At 39.8% G+C, this 15,562-nt stretch overlaps 2 protein-coding genes and 1 long non-coding RNA gene across 3 annotated transcripts; all 3 read left to right on the forward strand.

Annotated features, from left to right (window-relative positions):
- On the forward strand, positions 1-7,319 carry LOC110965781 (carbonic anhydrase 1). The gene is made up of 7 exons (XM_022214935.2): positions 1-247; positions 524-721; positions 2,196-2,314; positions 3,097-3,189; positions 3,273-3,335; positions 3,426-3,581; positions 5,739-7,319. Exons 1-7 carry the CDS (start codon positions 214-216, stop codon positions 5,856-5,858), a joined length of 783 nt encoding a protein of 260 aa, XP_022070627.1. The 5' UTR covers positions 1-213; the 3' UTR covers positions 5,859-7,319.
- A 1,029-nt stretch (positions 7,320-8,348) lies between these two features.
- LOC127531317 (uncharacterized) lies at positions 8,349-12,343 on the forward strand. Its single transcript, XR_007938386.1, has 4 exons — positions 8,349-8,418; positions 9,569-9,625; positions 10,555-10,647; positions 11,991-12,343. It is a non-coding gene; the product is annotated as an uncharacterized LOC127531317 (long non-coding RNA).
- A 77-nt stretch (positions 12,344-12,420) lies between these two features.
- Positions 12,421-15,154, forward strand: LOC127531316 (sterile alpha motif domain-containing protein 3-like). The gene is made up of 4 exons (XM_051940361.1): positions 12,421-13,066; positions 13,163-13,318; positions 13,831-13,920; positions 14,747-15,154. Exons 1-4 carry the CDS (start codon positions 12,488-12,490, stop codon positions 15,035-15,037), a joined length of 1,116 nt encoding a protein of 371 aa, XP_051796321.1. The 5' UTR covers positions 12,421-12,487; the 3' UTR covers positions 15,038-15,154.
- Positions 15,155-15,562: the final 408 nt, after the last annotated feature.

The raw sequence follows: 15,562 nt of genomic DNA on the forward strand, positions 1-15,562 counted from the left end.
CAGCGTTGCGGCGCATCTAAACTCCTCCCGGTCACTGCGCGGACATAATGTGGCCAACACCAGCCTGACAGGCGCACCGCACACAGGGGAGCCTATATAAGCTCTGCAGCTGTCAGGTGGAGGACACTGGCTTCTCTGCACTAGGGGGGAAACGACTCGCTTTAGGCGATTTTTTTTTGCAGCTCGGCATACTCATAGATCCAAACTGTAGCAATGTCTCACGGTTGGGGATACGGAGCGAACAACGGTGAGGCGCTCATTTGCACACACGGTTATGTGGGTGACATTTAAAAAAAAAAGAGAGGGAGAAAAAAAACAGCAGGGAGATGTGCTGGATGAATGGAAGGACAATGCACCCTCTGGTCACTGCAGAGATTTTTTATTTATTAGGATTATCCTGCGCATTCGGGTGTTTTTTTACGCGCGTTTTATTAATAACACATACATGCCCAAAATGCGCTATGAAACATTAACATGACCTAATATTCTACTAATCACCATCTTATCACTGATTAATTTCCAGGACCCGACAAATGGTGTGACAACTTTCCCAATGCCAATGGACCCCGTCAGTCTCCCATTGACATCGTACCTGGAGATGCATCCTTCGACGGGGGGCTGAAGCCGCTCAAGCTGAAGTACGACCCCTCCACCTGCCTGGAGATCCTCAACAACGGACATTCCTTCCAAGTGACCTTCGTAGATGACACCAACAGCTCAAGTCAGTGTGATATTAATACTGTATTCATACATTGCTGCTTGTATAGAGCTTCAGGTTGCACCAGAATCTGACTGGAGATGTGTTTTTTTTATATATATTTTATCTTAATGTAGGGGGGGGGTCATATTATTTTCCTAGATTATTAATTACAGCTGCAAAATACAGTTTTAAGATTCTTGGATTCCCAAACAAAGAGGTGCTGATGACGACTGACAGGACGCAGTAAGCTCCAAAATGCTGCATTCAGCTTTAATGCATCACCAGCTTAAGACTACAGCACATTAATATTGTGCTTACATTAATAGAGATGCATGAGTCATGTGCCCCAGTTGCATTGACGCCTATAGAGCTTTAGTGATGCACAGATTTTTATTAGATTTTTCAGTAAATAGTGTTGTTTTTTTAAAATCAGTAGGCTGCAGGAGTGCCATTCAGCCCAAAAGCACAAAGATCGTAAGTGAATTGGTAATGTAACCCCTGGTAAACCTTTCCCACGCCAGCTCTTTTTTTTCTGCTGGCAGCGAGGTCAAAAGCACAAAAGACAAAGGTTACTCTGCAAATACATTGCTTCACTATTCATGTGCCCCGTTGAAAAAAAACACTTATTTGATTCCTTTGTACTAAATCTCTGTTTTGTTCATTTGTATTTCTGTTCAGATTAGGTTTTAATACCAAAAAAGACACGAAAAGGATATTTATTCTGCTTTTATGCTGAAGGATTTTGTGGATTTTGGACTATATAGTGATTGGTTGTCCCCTAGCTCATTCCCACATAGGATAATGAAGAATGCGGTTACGTAATCGACACGTTCACCGGGATTATTTTTCTAGTGGACACACCAAAATGAAAAAAACACAAAAGCATCTTCGCTCAGAGCTAGATGAGTTTTCTTCCTTCCACTGTTTTTCCACCCTGGCCTTCTAAATAAAGAAGGACATGTCAAACATCATGTGTGGGCTGTGGAAAATGTCAATGCTTCCTTTTTAGTGATGTAAAACAATCCCTTTAAGGTGCACACAACCTCACGTTCCTTGTTATCATTTGAGGCAGACGACTGAGAGACAAATATCCTGCTTTTAAGAGGCCGGTGTATGTGTGTCAGTATTGCACCAGAAATAGAACAACATACAGGATTATCTGCTACTTTGTAAGCTGCAAATAGACACATTATGTAAGATTGAAAGGAGGTTTGATGTTAACAATACCTGAACATTATTCGGACTGAATGCAACCCAGTCTGGCCAAAGCTTACACAACAGGAACTGAGTCTGCTTCCATGTAGTAGGAAGTCAGTGTGTGCCACGGTGACATTAGTGTACCGCATCTTCATCTTCCTGTTGGCCAGTTCTTTGTGGTTTTTGCTCAGGAAGATTTTTTTTTTTATAGATTTTCCTGCAAGTAGGACACAGCCAAAGGAATAATCAAATGTCTGGCCGCAGACCTGATGGGATGTGTGTTGTTTTTGTTCTGCAGCTCTGACAGATGGACCGATCTCTGGGATCTACAGGCTCAAGCAGTTCCATTTCCACTGGGGAGCTTCTGATGATAAGGGCTCTGAGCACACTGTGGCCGGGAAAAAATACCCTGCAGAGGTAGGGATGGGTCATTATATAAACTCAGACCGCTACAGTTTAGGACAGAATGAGGTTGACATACAGTAATGAAGAGGGAAAAGGCAAATTAGAGTTTTTAATAAGACTGAAACCGCGGGTTGTTAAACAAAATCAAAATCTGAATGGCTGGGTTGAACCATAATGGCTGCAGAAAATGGCTTCTATGATTATCAGAGTAAAGATGGGACCAGTTACAGAACTAGTTTTGTTTCCTATTAGGGTTGCCAGCTTACTAACTGACAAAAAATAAGAACATTTTTGTCTTTTTGTGCTTGCTATTTGTTGTTTTGCCAGAAAAGGAGCATTTTTGATTTAATTCTGTCTCAGCCAATAAGGCTATGTAATGTAGAGAAGTAGAAACGAGGGTAAATATGTGCTGATTTTCCCTGAATCTAATTTTTACGATGCCTTTTATTTAAAAAAAATGTTGCATCAAGTCAATACTGTGCAGTATTATGTTTTTAGTTCTTATTTTCATGAAGCAAAACATTGTATTTCTCAAACAAAACCATTTCAAATGACTTTATCGCTTGCTTTATATTATTGTTGAATAGAAATAATTGAACTAAAAATCCAGAAATTCTATCCATCCATCCATTAGCTATACACCGCTTAATCCTCATTAGGGTCACAGGAGGTTGGAGTCTATCCCAGCTGACACTCTGGACAGGTTGATAGTCCATTGCAGGGCCTGAAATGACAAGATTTCCATAATTTTGGAAGTAAATCATAGCAAATTTGTTCCTATTTTTTATTTCTAGCTCCATCTGGTGCACTGGAACACCAAATACCCTAGCTTCGGTGAAGCTGCTAGCCAGCCTGACGGGCTCGCTGTTGTTGGAGTTTTCCTGAAGGTGAGCAGTTAGAAATGGAGCATATATTCAATATGAATCAAAGCATTACTTAAAAATTAACATGGCCTCTTATTGTTTGTCAGATTGGTGATGAAAATGCCAAGCTCCAGAAGGTTATTGATGCCTTCGACAGCATCAGGGCCAAAGTATGTTTCTGTGCCACCCATATTTTATTCCATTCTCCTATGACAAGATGTTTTATTAGCCTGTTTTTAATTTTTTTGTGTTATTTCCAGGGCAAGCAGACCTCTTTTGCTAACTTCGACCCCGCCACCCTGCTCCCGGGCTGCCTCGACTACTGGACATACGATGGCTCTCTGACCACACCCCCTCTGCTGGAGAGCGTCACCTGGATCGTCTGCAAGGAGCCAATCAGCGTCAGCTCTGCGCAGGTGCGTCTGCAAACAGAGTCCATTCAGTCGCAGCAGCAGAAGGACTGGCATTATGCCCGCAGTCTAGAATAGCCCTATCTGCAAATCCTCTCTGTCTGAATCAAGGGCTTATTTGTTCAGATTAAGTGCGCGGCTGAAACGAGAAGAAGAACCCTTTGTGGTGAAGGAAACGCAATACAATCGAGGTGTTTCACTTTCAAAATGCAAAAAAAAAGAAAGTCACCTAGCAAACCATGAGGATGAGTGAAAGCAAGAGTTCATTCAAATACAGGTCATCTTACCACAGTGTTTCAGTGAGTGTGTGAGAGTTGACAGGAAATATTCAACCCACAAGTGAAGAGATGTAGCTGCAGTGAGTGTGCGTTTTTAACCACTTAATTAAGCAAATGCAGTAAAATCCTCCTTGTATTTGTATTTACTCCTACAATGACACTTAATGCTACCACTGAAATGGATATTCAACCTCTAACCACCCATTAATCTTAACTACCAGCCTCCAGTTGGGGTTGTCCTTGTGGCTGCAGCGTTCATGCCATGTGAAAATTAACACTGCTTGGTCGAATGTTTATTTCATGGTGGTGAGCAGGTATCTCAAGGGTAAACATGTGACGTGTGGACATAACCTTTAGACTTGGTGATATATGAGGTAACGATTATTTTTTAGCTAATTGTGAAACCTACCAGCTGAATTATTTCCACCCAATAATACAATGCACTCATTTGACCGGAGCAGTGTAACTACTGTGAACTGACTCGTTAGCAAGAGTTAATGAGAAATCCTGAGAATACGACACTGTCCTCTGCTCACTGACCTGTTGGTCATGGCCTTTATGACCTAATGGAGTAGTTTTGCACTTTGGGAAATAAAGTTGCTTCACTTTCTCACCAAAAGATGAGCTTATTCAAACCACTCTGTCTGTGTGGTAAATGGATGCTATTGCCAATAGCCTGTTAGCTTAGCTTAGCTTAGTGTGAAGAATGGAGATAAGGGGGCTGGTAGATTAGCTCCAACCAGCTTATATGTTTTGGACAAAGCAAGAAGAGTGATATCACACTAATGACTGTAAGCTAAACATGAAGCTGTATCCGAGAGGGGCTAGCTTAAGCTTAGCATAAAGACAGATGGCAGTGAATACCCATAATTTGTAGTTTTTTCTACAAAAACAACATATGCAATGTTAATTACTGAGACTTATAAGTGTTAGCACAACCAAGCTAACTATTTTTCTTGGTTTCCACTTTGAATGTGAAGCTAAGCTAGCTGTTGCTACATTGCAGTGCTATTGTCTTTTCATGTAAGGCTCTGCAAGAAAGCAAATAAGCATTTACAAAAGTTACATGTCTCAGTCAAACAACAATAATGGGAATTAACCTTGAATACAACCAAGCCAGCTATTTCCTTTGGTTTCCACACTGGATGCTAAGCTAACTACTACTAGCTGTAGCTACATTATAGTGTTTTCGTCTCTTCATGTAATTCTTTGCATGAAAACAAAAAGCATTTACAAACAGTTTGCTCTTTAAGCAACAACTGTGGGAACTAACCTTGGACACAGCCAAGCTAGCTACTTCCTTTGGTTTCCACTTTTGATGCTAAGCTAAGTTAAATGACTTCTTTCTGTAGCTTCTTATTTTCCATACCAACATGATAAAGATATTGATACTTAAATGTAACTCTTGCATGAGCACAAGTAACCATTAACAAATAGTCAAATGACAACAATGGGAATTAACATGTGTCCTTTGGTTTCCACTCTTGATGCTAAGCTAACCTAACGGCTGATAGCTGTAACTACAATCTTTCACATAGCAAATATGCACTTTACAAAAAGTCAAATTTCACGTTTACATGCAACATACTAAGCAGTGGGGATTAAATCTTACTTTTAATCATTATTGCCCCTCTTTTTTTTTTTTTAGTATTTTTAACCCTTTTTCAACATTTTATTGCTGTTTTAGTCTTGCTATGTAAAGCACACTGAGCATGCATGGTGCTATATAAAAAATGTAACAATAAAGCAGATATATTTCCCAGGGGAAGGCTCTGAACTCAAAGCAGTGACTCAGCGGTGGGCCTAGTGATGTGTTTTGTGAGTGACAGTCACAGGAGGTCAGCAGGAATGACTAACACCGCCGTCTTCTTCTCCCTTTTCACAGATGGCCAAATTCCGCAGCCTGCTGTTCTCCGCTGACGGCGAACCTGAATGCTGCATGGTGGACAACTACCGCCCTCCCCAGGCGCTCAAGGGTCGTGCTGTCCGTGCTTCCTTCAAGTAATAACCCTTCCCCCTTCTATTGCCCTTTCTGCCCTGTTGCCCTCTCCCTCCCATCCCCCCTCCCAATAGTGTGACACCCAGAGTTACCTCTCTTGCAGTGAGCCACAAAGCACACATATCTCTCTCCGTCCAGTTTGTAGAAGAAATTCAATTCCCATGGCCCATTGCTTTTTTCAGTGCTGGGCTGTCGAACCGTGAGACGGAGCAGCGCTTGGGTCTCTGTTTCTGTGTGTGTAACAAGCCAGCAAAGATACCCCTGTTGTAATTTATTTTTAAAAGACAAACACATCACGGTGGCTGCGACACATTTACCAGGATTCTGCCTCTGCTATCAGTGTTCTTCGAAACCAGTGTGTTTTTATCTTTCGTGTGTGTGTCGCCCACCACAAGGATGAAAAATGAAGACGAATTATAGTCAAAATGGTGCTCTCGAGCTAGCAGGAAGCAGGATGCACGAGTGATTTGCAGGAGGCAACTCTATCACCATCTGTGAGGAGGGCAAGGTGCAAATAAAAGACACACAGAGAGACACTCACGCTGCCAGTCTGTCTGTAATCTCTGACCGACTGCCAGCTTCTGCATCACAGCAGCTTAATGAAACGCTGCAGCCGCCTCCATCACAAGCGATTGACTCAGAAAATCCCCCTCTGGCTCACACACATGCACGGCATTGCACACTCGGTAGCATACAGAGACGATGCCTATAGGCACTGACCTGCTTATTGATCTGAGTTGTACAACAACAAAATGCCTGATGACAGACTGCTAATGCTAGCTGCTGAACACCATTACAGTGGCTTATTCTCTCAAGTTTTTCATTGTGTTTGTCATCCCAAGTCGTGTTTTAATTATTATTACGACTATTATTAATATTATGGATTTTGTCTTTTTTTAGCCTGAAAGCTTATGCAAAAATAAGTCTTAAGTGATTCCTAAATTGTGCTTTTCTAACCAAAACCTCTTCCTGCTCTTGAAGCCCTGATGTTATAGCAATAGAGAAGAATCATCCTCCTTTCTTGAATTGAGAAAAAGCCCTTTATGTGCTTTTTTTTTTTTTTTTTTTAACTTCAGTGTGTCGAGTGCTAATGCTTAAAAACGCACAGTCATTTTTGTGAGTGATGCCATTGTGGCTAATGCACAAAGCCAAGGAAGAAACAGACCCTGCCAGGGAAGCCAGTGGAAGAAAAAGAAACCTGCCAACAGACAAGATTATAGTGCTATTGTGGTGTCAGACCCTGCATGGGTGAATAATTAACAGAAGACCATGTGAGGTCCTTAAGGCCTCTGTATGCATTTCTGACTAAAGAGATGTTTCCAGACAGATTGTAATTCAGAATAAAGAAGAAAAAAATCGCCTTATGCCAATCATTGTTAGGGCCGTCCCAGGAACATGTGTTGTTGTCATTCTATTTTGGAAGTGGACGTTTTACTAGTTAAATAAATCTATTTTATGACTAAAATATGCCTCTTGTTGTCTGTGTTTGTTTGATACAAATCAGTCTGTTATGATGTGTTACTGTCATAATTGCTGTTCTGAGCTCTATATATTTTGTAAGTCTGTCAGGCTAAAGTCATTTCTGGCATGCAGGCAGTCAGCTGTTCTGGTAAATTCCTCTGAGTGACTCCAACCAGAATCACTGTTACACAATCACATTTGAAATGCAAAAACTAATCTGCTAACAACTGAATTATGTATACTCTTTCAGAATATTTTCAGTCTAACATGTATTTCCTTAGTTTACAGATCGTGAAACTTAATTTTACTACTGTATTCCATCATAAGTCTGCATGGAGTTGAACTGTAGGCTGGTGAGATTACAGTTAATATCAAGGGTAGGGGACTGTATCTTTAACCCAAAGGTAGATTAAAGCTCTAACTCTACTTATGCACATGCTTGAAACGTCACTAATGTCATTATCAGCAAAAAAAGGATTTTTATCAAATGTCCTCTGCACCTTAGCACATATTTATGAGTGATAATAGCCACAGTGGAGTCAGATGGTGTGAGTGTGAAATATGCAGGACTGGATGGAGTACTGTGATCCGTTGTTGAAGGGGCAGTTTTAAGTGTTATTCAAAGTCCTTTTCTTGAGACGAGTCAGGTCAAAAGGTCAATAACACGCTAAGTTTGTCTGCTAGCTTAGCTTAGGATAAAGACTGGAAGATTTGACGCTCACTAATAAATGACACTCTAAGAAATGATTCATGGGGTTAGTAGGTAGAGCTTAAAATTAACAGCTTTTTCTGCATAAGAAATTAAGTTTGCTACATAAACACATTATAATTAGTTGATAACTTATTTTAATAAGTTGCTCTAAATGAAAATACAAGAAACTGTCTTAACTAAATAATATATTGATTTTGAACAGACATTTCTGCCTTAGTTTAACATAGAAGTGTAATCAGTTAGCACAGCTTAAAAATTTTGTAGTCTTCCTTAAAAAGCTGGGTACAAGGGATGACATGCCTGGGCATGTTTTGTTTTTCGACCACACCAGACTCGACACGCAGAGGAGCAGAAAGAAACGTCGTTCGTAAAATTGTGAAACTTTAAGGCTTGGTAAGTACAATTTTGCTTGTTTTACAGCAGCAGGGTCGCGTTAATTGTTGTTAATTTGCATAGAATTTCAGTAGCAGTTGTTTTAGCCCTGCAAAGACAGAAGACACGTTGATGTGAGTTGATGTGATGAAAATTTAACCGCGGCAGAAGCTGCATCGCTGGGCCGTTTTACATGACGTCTAAATGAATGTAGTTTACCGTGTTGTTTAAAGTCAACGTCTTTTGATGTTACAGAGCTCGAATTATTTTCATGTGAGTTTTAGGTTCGTTACTTGATCCATGAACAGTCTGTGTCAAAGTGCAGTCAAAGAATGCGGGAGTGGAAGCGAACGTCATCGTGTGCAAAGCTTTTTTAATGACATGGTCATTAAGGGTGCATTGGCATGTAAAATATTTTTTGCCATTTTGGGTGTTAATTACAAACAGCACAGTCACTTTGGGAAAATATCTTTGATTTGAAAATCATTTTTAGATAGCAATGAGTAAAAAGGTCTTTTTCATTCAGCGTTTGTTAAGATAAGTTAAGACTACTAATAAAACCTACACATATTTTTGACTTTTGATTTCATAAAGATCACATCAGTTTTTGATAAGACTATAGTTAAAAACCTTAAAATATTTCATTGTTTGCCCAGTTCTTACAGCACTTTGAAAGCATTTTTTCACAGTTAAAAACAGTAAAAGTTTACAGTAATGCTCATGTGGCATAGGTTTTAAGTACTACAGCCACCTCTGTCACCTAAGTCTAAGTAATTTGAGCAGAACCTTTGTTAGTTTTTAAAATGAAGTGGAGCTGTAAAATTTGCAAATTTGAAACACCAACAAAGACAGGTCTCTTGAGGCATTATAGACTAAGACATGGCCACGGGGGAGAATTTCTCCCTTGTGTTTATTCGGACTGTGATTGCTCATTTAAAACATGGGGCAGCCTGCGAACCCATGTGTCAAGAAGTCACTCGATCCAGGAGTCAGTAAGACTGTGCACAGTACTGTCATTCAAGTGTCCATGTTGCTCTTTAAACACTATTTCCACAGAAAGAGAGTACTTTGAACACATTGGCCGCCATTTAAAGAAACAGGAGACTGTGACTTGTGTTTTTGAAAATTGTCCTTTCAAAACAAACATTTATGGAACATTTGCTTCTCATAGGAGCCGGAAACACACTCCTCACACTCTTGATGACTTCAAACCTGAGCTTGTGCAAAGGTATGTCAATCCTCTAAATGCAGGGGACAGTACCATGGATGAGAATGACTCTGAAGGGACAGCGAGTGAAGATCATGAAGATAATGAAATGAGAGAATTGCCTAATTTGATAGAAAAACATGTTGCACACCTGTTGCTTAAGTTGGAAAGCATATTCAATGTGCCACAACGGTGTATTGATGAGTTAGTTGAAGAACTACACTTTATTTCCTCATCAGCTTCAGGTCCTATTTTAAAAAACATTTTGCAGTCATGTTTAAAAAAGCATAACTGTGAGGTTGACGATTCAATCGTCTCAGAGATGGTAACAGACTTATGTCAGTGCAACCCAGTTACGTTAGCCCTTGGGCATAATGGCCCTCTTTCCACCTCTTACAAACGAAGAGAATATTTCAAGGACCATTTTTCTATGGTGGAACCAATAGAGTACATGCTCAGTGCCAGGGAGCATAGAAGTTTCCAATATGTTCCTATTTTAAAGTCCTTGCATGAGGTTTTGAAGAAAAAAGAAATTCAGGATTTTCTCACACACAGCTGTGAAGCTGACAGCAGTTCTGTAAGTCAGTACAGATCATTTCAGGATGGCACACATTTCAAAAACAACACATTGCTATCAGAAAATAATCCAGCTCTTTCTCTCATTCTGTATGTGGATGACTTTGAAGTGTGTAACCCGCTCGGCACTTCAAGAAAAAAGCACAAAATTACTGCTGTGTATTGGGTTTTAGCAAATGTGCCAACATTGCTCAGATCATCACTAACATCAATATACCTTGCCATTCTCTGCAAGGCTGATGATATCAAAAAGTTTGGCTATAGTGCTGTGTTTGAGCCATTGCTAAAAGATCTTGCCAGTCTTGAAGAAGAAGGACTTTACATTCCTTCATTAGGCATTCAAGTCAAAGGTACTGTTTATTGTGTTGTTGCAGATAACCTTGGTGCCCACTCTATCGGAGGATTTGTGGAGAGCTTCTCAAGTACACAGGTGCAGGTTCTGTCTTGGAGAAAGATCCCAGTTTCAAGTAAGTGAAGTTAAAACTGGAGCATTTAATCCTAGGACAGTACAAGAGCACAAGACTCATGTTCAGACAGCAGAGGGACATGGTCATTGTTATGGGGTAAAGAGACAGTGCCCGCTGACTGAAAGACTCAAACATTTTGACGTGTTATCTGGCTACCCACCTGATTTGCTCCACGACCTCTTTGAAGGTATTGTTCCTTTCGAGTTAGCACTGTGCCTCAATGCCTTGATCAAAAAGAAATATTTCACACTTGATGAACTAAATAAACTGATCAAAGAGTTCCCATACAGATGGGCAGATAAATCTGATGCACCACAAGCAGTTCCATTGACTTTTGCTGCAAGAAAAACTGTGGGTGGAAATGCTCATGAAAATTGGGCTTTACTTCGCCTCCTTCCCCTGATAGTTGGAGAAAGAATACCAGAGAGTGAACCAACGTGGCTGGTCCTTCTGGACCTTAAGGACATAGTTGAGCTTGTCCTTTCTCCTGTGCACACAGACTTGACTATTTGTTTCCTTGAAAGCAAGATTTCTGAGCATCGACACAGATTCCTGGATACTTTTCCAGAGGAAAGGCTTATTCCTAAGCATCATTTTCTAGAGCACTACCCACAGCTAACAAAGGCTTTTGGTCCTCTTGTATCTCTTTGGACTATGCGCTTTGAAGCTAAACACAGCTTTTTCAAGCGTGTGGTCAGGCATACCCACAGTTTCCGAAACATCCTGTTGTCTCTTGCAGTGAAGCATCAGTTAATGGTTGCCCACCATTTACATGGTGGTGCAGTTGTTCCACAGCCTGTCCAGGCAACAAAACTGTCAGTGGTGGATTTATCTGTGCTGAGGGAAGACATAAAAAAAGCACTGCAAATAAAATTTCCCAGTGAGTCGTTCGTCCAGATGGCAACCACGGTGTGTTGCAGAGGCACCAGTTACTCCACTGGAATGATCTTGGCACATGGTGCAACAGGTTGTCTTCCAGATTTTGTGGAGTTGATTCAGATAGCTGTTGTAAATGGGAAGGTTTGCTTCATCGTGAAATGTTTAAATGCATGGTATATTGAACATCTCAGAAGCTATGAACTCGAGAGCACAAGAAGTGTTAAGGTGATTGAGCCAAGTGAGTTGTCAGACATCTTCCCAATGGCAGCATACAATGTTGCAGGGAAGCGTATTGTTACCCAGAAGCGTTACATTAATGTTGATGTGTAGTCATCATTAATACCTTTCACTTGTTTGACTTTACCCACCAGGCAATTCTGAAATAAAATGCATAATCTAAAATCTACCATCCTGTTAGAAATGATATATTTCTATGAAGAAAAATTATGTGGTTTCTCTTACAGATGATCCAATGTCTCAGCAAGCCAAACTTCGAATAATTCTTCATGACCATGATATCCGCAAACTTGACTTACCTGATGGCCTCCCTGGGACTGTGGGTGAACTAGAGTCCATTGTAAGAGAGACATTTGGGCTTCAAGGGAACTTTAATTTGCATTATAGAGATGCTGATTTTGGAGAAGAATATTTCAGTCTTACCTCAACAAGTGACATCAAGGACAAGGACACAATAAAAGTGGTTAACATTGCTGAACCTCCTGCATTTACCCTGAAATTAACTGAAGTGGACAGTTCCTTTGATAGTCTATCAGAAACCTCCATTCATAGCTCAGCAACCTCTACTAGAGCTGCAGTGACTGCCGTCTGTCCTTCCCAAAGCAGTTGCTCGTCTGAGTCCCAGGACACACTGATTCTATCATCACCTGAAGAAGGGGTTCAGCGTTCACAGCGGTGGCCGACTGAATTTCCTGTACCTCACTTTGCCTATGACACAGAGCTTATGCTTGCCTCAGGAAATGAAGCATTCAACAAGAATGGAATTCCACTCAACTTTACCTCAATTCTTCCAGACATCCTTGAGAGGCTGGCAGAAAGTGTCTTTCAGTATGTTGCTTACCCAACAAGCGCACAGATTTCAAAGGTTGCTGAGGCACTAATCCAGAAGCATCCTTGCCTTAGAGAACCGGGATCATATAACGGATGCTATGGATGGCAACAGAGATTAAAATATAAAATGGCAAACTATAGAACCAAGTTGAGAGGGCTTGGATGCCCTGAACTTGATGTGAACTCTCTCAGAAAGAAGCGATCACATGAGAAAGCACCTGCGAAGAATGTTAAAAAGCCAAAAAAGTCAGAAGTGAACTATTTACCCCCTCACCCGCACGGAGAAACAGAAGAAAGTTTGGAATGTGAAAGAGTAGAGCTCCTCAATGAAGTAAAGAAGAGGGACAACAGCCAGATCATCAGCGAAAAAATGGCAAAGACATTCTCCAGTCGAAGGCAGGAAGTTGTCAACCAAGCACCAGCAGTCAATGACATGAAAGAAAGATGGCCTGCTCTTTTTGACACAGCTCAGGTCAATATTTTTCCATAAGATAATTTGCAGTAAGCATTCTTTTGAAGTGTTGAAAACATTAACATGTTGTGTCTATTTATGCCTTTTTCTTTACAGATAAACCAAGAATTCAGAAGGATCACCACTGTTGCCCTGGAAACCACATTTATGGCAAAGCTGGACCATTACTCTCCGAAATTGATGTCCTTGCTGTTCTCAAGGGGGGGGACTGCAAAAACGAAGATTCAGCGCATCCGTAACATGCTGCTAGAGGTGTGAATGAATAAAATGTACTTCATTTCTTCTTCTTTTTTTTTCAAAAAGTAATATTTATTTAATCAAAACTTTTACTTCTCAGGCTATCCATAGTCCTTTGCTGTTTGGTGTAACTTGAGTGAATGATGGACCTAAATTTTACAGGTTGCTAAAAATGCAATTTCACAAAGATTGTTCATTGTCTCTTTGATGTTGTACATGGTAGCTGTTTACAGCATTAGATTAAGAGAATAATGTGTCGGATTATTTTTTAGGGCTTAGTATAATATATATTGAAACTATGAATATGGAATAACAAAACAGAGACAAGGCAGTGTTTTTTTTCCCACTTTGATTTTTCAAGATATTGCCCCTCTTTGAAATGATGTATTTATTTTGATTATCACTGGAATTGGTTCAGTTCAGGCTTCATAAACCTCATCCTTCTGTCATTTTCTTTTTTGGGTGTAATTATCAAAAACCAATCCTCCTGAAAGAGCACTTGTACATTTTTTTTTTTTAATTCATAGGATGAGTCTGTGGAGACAAGGAGAGAGGCTGCTATCCATGGTGTGGTGGTGTACCTTAGGGAAAAGGAGGAGGATCTCTTCAGAGAACAGGTAAATCAGACACTACTGAACTTTGTGTTATAACTGCAACAGTTAATCAACTAATCAATTATCAAATGATAACTATATTACTTGTCAGTTGTTTTGATAAATCAATTGGTTTAAGTAGTCATTTAGAAAAAGGTCAAAATTCTCCGATTTCAGCTTCATAAATATAAATATTTTCAGTTTTTCTTGATTCTCTATGACGGTACTGAATATCTTTGGTTTGTGGACAAAACAAGACATTCGATGATGTCATCTTTAACTCTGAGAAACATTGACATTTTTCAACATTTTCTGACATTTTATGGGCCAAAGAGAGGTCCATCAGAGTTAATATTTTTATTATTTTTGGTACAAGTTTAAGGTGACCCATAGATGTATTTTTTTAATGATAATAATACATTTTGGAAATGTTCAGAGCTTTATCTTTGTCAGTTTGAGTTCAGAATTTGATTAATTGAGTCACTTTTTTCTCCTGGACTGCAGTATTTGATGCAGCTGCTGTTCATTTAGAGCAGTGGTTCTCAACCCTGTTCCTCAGGACCCCATGTCCTGCATGTTTTAGATGCTTCCCTGCTCCAACACACCTGATTCAAATGATCAGCTCATTATCAGGCTTCTGCAGAGGCTTGATGACGAGCTGATCATTTGAATCAGGTGTGTTGGAGCAGGGAAGCATCTAAAACATGCAGGACATGGGGTCCTGAGGAACAGGGTGGAGAACCACTGGATTAATTGATCATGAAATTAATCCTAAATTGCTGCCCTACTTTGTTAGTCTCATGTTTAAGTATGATTACTTAAAACATTTTTCTTGGTTCTGACCTACCAGGATGGTGACGAGGACATTACAAACGATGTAATGAAGATTGTGGTAACCAGAGGTGCCATGGTGTCTAATCCAGCCACCGCAACAATAATTCTTGAGGGAACAGAAGTCCTGGCGGACCTGGATGTACCCAGGGCCTGTGCCTTGCTCATGGGGCTGATATACGCTCTTAATCTCAGCTACCCAAAAGAACTGAAAAATACCTTTGAAGTGTTTCAAAAGATATTCCTCGAGCTGGATGATCTCAAAGCAAGCCCAAAGGTAATGTCACTGAAAAGTAAACTGCTGTTCTAAAATAAATGTGAAGGGTGAAGTTATCCATCAAAGAGTTATTTGCAAAGTTGAATGTTGTTTACAGTACCTTGTGTTACATACCCTACAGAAGGAGTAAAGCTAAGTTCATTGAGCTTAAAATGCATGTAGCTTAAAATAGTGCACTTTTTGCAAGTTTGGCACAAAAATGCAAGTGACTTTGTTATAATTTATTTTGTTTTTTTTAAAATTTGGGTTATATGACATTTTCAAAATGAGTGTAGTACACACAGAAAACAGTGTTCAGCTCGCTTCACCTATGGAGAAGCAGAAGCAAAAGTCTTTTTGAGTTTTTTTTTTTTACACTTTTTTATGTGTTATTTTTCAATAAACATATTGCAAGTTTGGCACAAAAATGCAAGTAACTTTGTTATAATTTATTTTGTTTTGTTTTTTATTTGGGTTGTATGACATTTTCAAAATGAGTGTATTACACACAGAAATATGTGTTATATGTGTTATGTGTTATTTTTCAATAAACATATTGATTATATAACTGGAATTGTA

This window comes from Acanthochromis polyacanthus, chromosome 20 (assembly GCF_021347895.1).
Source record: "Acanthochromis polyacanthus isolate Apoly-LR-REF ecotype Palm Island chromosome 20, KAUST_Apoly_ChrSc, whole genome shotgun sequence".
NCBI lineage: Eukaryota > Metazoa > Chordata > Actinopteri > Pomacentridae > Acanthochromis > Acanthochromis polyacanthus.